At 55.4% G+C, this 5,564-nt stretch overlaps 1 protein-coding gene across 1 annotated transcript in view; it reads left to right on the top strand.

Annotated features, from left to right (window-relative positions):
* Positions 1 to 891: 891 nt before the first annotated feature.
* The window catches only part of CHST7 (carbohydrate sulfotransferase 7), a 25,495-nt gene continuing 20,822 nt past the window's right edge, over positions 892 to 5,564 (top strand). The window contains exon 1 of the mRNA XM_069072930.1: positions 892 to 2,413. Coding sequence (XP_068929031.1) covers positions 975 to 2,413 — 1,439 coding nt within the window. The 5' untranslated portion in view covers positions 892 to 974. The remainder of the gene's footprint in view (positions 2,414 to 5,564) is intronic.

Raw genomic sequence — 5,564 nt, 5'->3', positions numbered from 1 at the left:
CACTATTTCTGCAAATGTACTAATGTAGTCAGCTGCAAAAAACAAACAAACAAAAAAAGAAACAGAAGTCTGCACTGTACACAACTCCAAAAGGGAGAGCTTTAAATGTAGAGATAATGCCTGGGAAGGTCCCTGTCCCTGTCCCTCTCCCTGTCTCTCTCTGTCTCTCTCTCTCCCTCTCCCTATCTATCTATCTCTCCCTATCTTTGTGCCTGCTACTACCGTTAACAAAGAAAAGACTTTAATTTTAATCCTAGGAGAGTGGGTGGGCAGGGAAGGCGTCCCAAGTACGGCCCAGGGAAAGTTTAGCCGCAGGCATTTTATCGGTCTACGATGCAGACCCACCCCAAGCAGTGAGCTCAGCTGGAGACCTAGAACCCGTGCTCCACCACCTGGTGAATTCTGAGGCCGGGCTCAGGGAAGGGTGGGGTTTGTATATACACAACACGAGCTCCCCACGGCCGCTGGGTGTGGAAAAGTTAAATCTGGCTCTCGGAGCTCCGCGGGTGACCCCACCCCACGGCAGGCCCGCCCACGTCTGCCGGAGCTAAGAGCCTGGGGGGGCCCCCAGGGGGCTCCCCCCCCCCCCCCACCCCAAGACGTGAAAGCCTGGCGGGCTGGGCACTTGTCAAGATCTCCCCCCGCCCCCCCCCGCCGGCGCAGGGCGGGGTTCCAAGGAGGATGGGCGGAGAGAGGGCAGGAGGGGAGGGGCGCCCGCCGCTGACCTCGCCTCCCTCTTCCAAGTTTCGCTATGTGGTTCCACTGCCTCCGTCCTCCCGCTCCTCCGAGTGAGGACCAGCCGGCGGGGGGAAGCCCGAAGACATGGCCGGAGGGACCGCGCGGCCACCGAGGGGCTGAGAGGAAGGCCCCCCCGTGCCCCCCGCCTCCTCCTGCTTCTCGGGCGGCGGCCCGGACCCCCCGCTGGGGGCTCAGGGGGCCGAAGCTCCGCATCTCCGGGGGGGGGGGGCGCAGACATGAAGGGCCGGCGGCGGCGGCGGCGGCAGCACCGAAAGCTCCTCTTCTTGCTGGTCTTGTACACTCTGGTCCTGCTGCTGCTGCCCTACGTCCTGGACGGCCGCAAGGGCGGCGAGGAGCCGGGCGCCCGGCGCTGCCCCAGCCTTCCCAGCAGCCTGGGAGTGTGGAGCCTGGAGGCGGCGGCCGCGGGGGCCGAGGACGACGCGCAGACTTCGGCCGCGGCCGGCGGGGCAGCCCCGCCGGGCCTCCAGAACCGGAGCCAGCCCGCGGGCCGGCGGCCGGACAAGCAGCACGTCTACCTGCACGCCACTTGGCGCACCGGCTCGTCCTTCCTCGGGGAGCTTTTCAACCAGCACCCGGACGTGTTCTACCTGTACGAGCCCATGTGGCACCTGTGGCAGGCGCTCTACCCGGGCGACGCGGAGAGCCTGCAGGGCGCGCTCAGAGACATGCTCCGCTCCCTCTTCCGCTGCGACTTCTCCGTGCTGCGCCTGTACTCGCCGGCGGGAGAGCCCGGCGGCCCGGCCCAGGCGGCCGCCAACCTGACCACGGCGGCCCTCTTCGGCTGGAAGACCAACAAGGTGATCTGCTCGGCGCCCCTGTGCCCGGCCGCCCCCAGGGCCCGGGCCGACGTGGGGCTCATCGACGGGGCGGCCTGCGAGCGCAGCTGCCCGCCCGTGGCGCTGCGGGAGCTGGAGGCCGAGTGTCGGAAGTACCCGGTGGTGGTGATCAAAGACGTCCGCCTGCTGGACCTGGGCGTGCTGGTGCCGCTCCTGCGGGACCCCGGCCTCAACCTCAAGGTCATCCAGCTGTTCCGCGACCCGAGGGCGGTGCACAACTCGCGCCTCAAGTCCAGGCAGGCGCTGGTGCGCGAGAGCATCCAGGTGATGCGCACCCGCCAGAAGGCGGACCGCTGGCAGCGCCTGCTGCTGGCCCAGAGCGCGGCCGGCCGTGCGGGGCCGTCCCTGCTGCGGGCGCAGCCTCCCGGCCCGCGAGCCGACTCTCTCCTCAGCGGGGCGCTGGAGGTGATCTGCGAGGCGTGGCTGCGGGACCTGCTGTTCGCCCGGAGCTCCCCGGCCTGGCTGCGCCGGCGGTACACGCGGCTGCGCTACGAGGACCTGGTGCTGGAGCCCGGCGCCCAGCTGGCCCGCCTGCTGCGCTTCACGGGGCTGCGCGCCCTGCCCGCGCTGGACCACTTCGCGCTCAACATGACTCGCGGCTCGAGCTACAGCGCTGACCGACCCTTCCTCATCTCGGCCCGGGACGCCCGGGAAGCGGTGCACGCGTGGAGGGAGCGGCTGAGCCAGGAGCAGGTTCGCCAAGTGGAGGCCTCCTGTGGCCCGGCCATGCGCCTGCTGGCCTACGGGCTCAGCGGAGAGGAAGGCGGCGGAGGGAAGCCGCAGAAAGCCGCGGAAGCCACTGCAGAGCAGCGCCCCAGGTAGAGTGCGGGGATGGAGGGGTGAAGACAAGGGGAGGTGTAGAGGCCGGTGGTGTTCCTGCACACCCCTCCTGAAAAAACTAGACCAGGGCATCGCCTCTCTTTGGAGGCGCCCCCGCCCCCGACATCCTGTCACTGTATTTTTCAAGAAGCAAGATTCCCCCCGCCCCTTCCATCTCCCTGGAAAGAACAAAACAAAGTCTTAGCAAATACAAGCAAAACATGTTACCACATTGTCCGTGCCCAGAAATGAGCGTCACGTTCTGCCTCTTAAGTCCATCACTGCCTGCCGGGCGTTGGGTGCCCTGTCCAGTGACCCAGGCTCCGAAAACCTCAGCTTCCCCTGGGGGCTCGGTTTCCTCATCCTTAAAATGGGGGAACGGGACTGGTTCAGATCATCCTCGTAATCTTGGTGGCTTTGGCCTTCCGCCTCCCACTGTGGGAGCTTTAAAGCGCCCTGGAAGTAAGTTTGGGAGTATGGTCGGAGTTTGTACAAGGAAATACTTGAGGGAGGCTAGTGAGTCCTTGGCTTTGCCGTTGCTCTAACGACCTGCTGACCAGCCCCCGTTTAGCAGAACGTGTTGGCCAAGAATTTGGACTGGGAGTCAGTTTCTTGTTGGAGGCTGACTTCAGACGTTTCCCCTCCTTGACAATTCAGTCAGCTGGCCGGGGAATGCTTTTCTCCCATGTGTTGTGGAGTAGTGCAGAATACGGTATTGTAAGACGGAGGATGGGGATGAGGGAAACTAGTGGTGGGTGGAAGGAAATGACTTCTATTTCCATTCATTATTTTGTAACAGAGCAGACTCCTGGGACCCGAGGGCAAGCAAGATTGTGCCTTGGAAATGGCCAAAAGAGGTTGGGTCGCGATCTGTTACGGCCAAATGTTGTGACTGTAAAAGCCCCAAGGACTGATATTTTTCTAAACTCTGCATGGTTTCCTCAGCCAGTTTCTTTAGGGCTAGGGAAATCCGCATTCTTTCCCAACTTCCTGGTTGAAGAGAGGTCGAGCCCTTTTTTTTTTTTTTTTAACATCTCAACATCCTTTCACCAGTTAATCTTTTGCATATAAAGTCACATGATGCTTTTCTAGCCATCATTTTGGTTATTTTGGTAGGCTTTTCTCCTCTTGCAGCATCCCCTCCCCACCAAGTTTTACTTAAAAGTCAGCTAATAGTTTCATTTTTACTTTAATTTCTGAATTTGAGGCAGGATTCTGAATTCAAAATATGGGATATGCTTTTGCAACCTTGAGAAAGTCACTTAACCACAGTGTGCCTTAGTTTCTTCAAATATAAGGGGAAGAGGTTGCACTAAATGACCTCTAAGGTACTTTTTAGTCCTAAATTTATGATCCTGTGATGTCAGAGAGAAGCATTGGTGAGACAGGTTCTCTTAGAGTCAGTCAGCTTGGATTTATTAAGCTCCTATTCCTTGTCCCGGGCACTGTGCTGAATGCAAAGAAAAGCAAAATAAAAATAAGAAACATAGAAAGGTGAGATAAATCTATCCCTAATCTCACGGAGCTCACAGTTGTTACAAACAAGATTGTGTGTGTCTGTGTCATAACCTGGAGGGAAGGCTCTAGCATTAAGGGTGATCGGGACAGGCTTCTTGTGGAAGGTGGCACTTCAGCTGAGACTTGAAGGAAGCCAAGCAAGCTAGGAAGGGGAGATGAGGAAGGGAGAGTGGCCCATACTAGGGGACGGGACAGCCAGTGAAAATGCTTCAAGTTGGGCTGATAGGCAGTTTTAGAAAGCTGTAAAGTTCTGAATGTGATTTCAGAGCTATGGTGATCATTCTCATTTTCTGACTAAGGAGTTAATGCTCACCCTCTGTACGTAGCTTTGATGACAGTACTTCACTTTATTTGGGGCTTTACAGTTTACAGAGTGACAATCCGAAATAACAGCCTCTTTCCCTGACTTCTGTAGGCACAGGAATTTTAAAGTAAATGACCTTTAAATACGAATTTGTAACAATCTAAGTTGTAACCTTTCAGTGCTTTAGGCCTCTGAAGGTTGTGTGTGAATTGAAGAAAAGGTGCCCACTTGCATTTCCTCTCTGAGAGTTCACTTTATGAATGAAATCACAGATTCAATCTCTGTCCTATTTTTCTATAGCTGTAAGTACAACTCAGGGTTGTAGAATTGAAATGGAAAGGAAACTATAAACCTGAAACTTTGTTCTGCTGTGTGATGGATAATTAGAACATCTTTTTGTCCAGTCTGTTTATACAAGATTACTGGGTGAAAAGGATGTTATGGTTAAGATGTGATAACCAGTTCCGTTCCTTCTTCAGTGACCTGACCACCAACTGACTGAAAAAACCACTGGAGTTGGAGGAAAATCATTTCAGTTTCTTGGACCACATCAGAGTTCAGACTCTCACTCACGTTTGCTGTCTTGTTTCTTCTAATGAACCATTTTAAAGGATAAGCTTTGCCTTTTCTGTGGTGCCTCTTCCTTCAGACCCTTCCCCTCTCCCCATGTCAAAGATCAGGCTCGTTTGGACCTTTCTGGAAGGGTTGGAGATTTTTGGTCCTCATCTGTGATTTCATTGTTGTATGGAAATGCTGATAAGGAAACTTACCACAAATACAGGTCAGCAACTGTGTTGTAGTGTGTTTTGGGTTTAGAGTTTGCCTCAGACATTAAGGTTAAGAGACTTTCCTGGGGTCACATCGCTGCTTTTTAGAGCATTGGCTCTGGAGTCTGAATGCCTGAGTTAAGAATCCAACCTCTGATGTTTACTATGTGTGTGACCTTGGAGAAATCACTTAAGCCTCCCTGGGTCTCAGTTTCACCTGGAAAATGAGGGGCTTGGATAAGTGGCCTCTGAGGCTCCTTCCAGCTGTGCCATGCTGTTGAAGCCATGGGGGTGAGTGAAGTTATCAAGGGGGAGAATGAAGAGAGAGGAAGAGAAGAGAATCAAGGACAGAAACCATGTTTAAGGCAGAAGGAGGAGGAGGAGGAACCAACAAAAAAGAGAGAAGGGATAGAGAACTAGGAAGAGAACCATGAAAGGGCAGAGTCAGCAGATCCTAGGAAAAGAGAAAAGATTAAGGTTGACCTTGTAGTCAGCTTTAGTAAGTGCCTCTGAGAGGTCAAGGAGGCAGAGAAAGGCCATTGAATTGGACCTGGATGAGGG

The sequence above is a fragment of the Petaurus breviceps genome, unplaced genomic scaffold (assembly GCF_028583685.1).
Source record: "Petaurus breviceps papuanus isolate PSGF00001 unplaced genomic scaffold, PetGlider_PUasm1.0 90849, whole genome shotgun sequence".
Classification (NCBI taxonomy): domain Eukaryota; kingdom Metazoa; phylum Chordata; class Mammalia; order Diprotodontia; family Petauridae; genus Petaurus; species Petaurus breviceps.
Note: the sequence above shows the minus strand (reverse complement) of the source record. Positions and strands in the feature narration are given on the sequence as shown.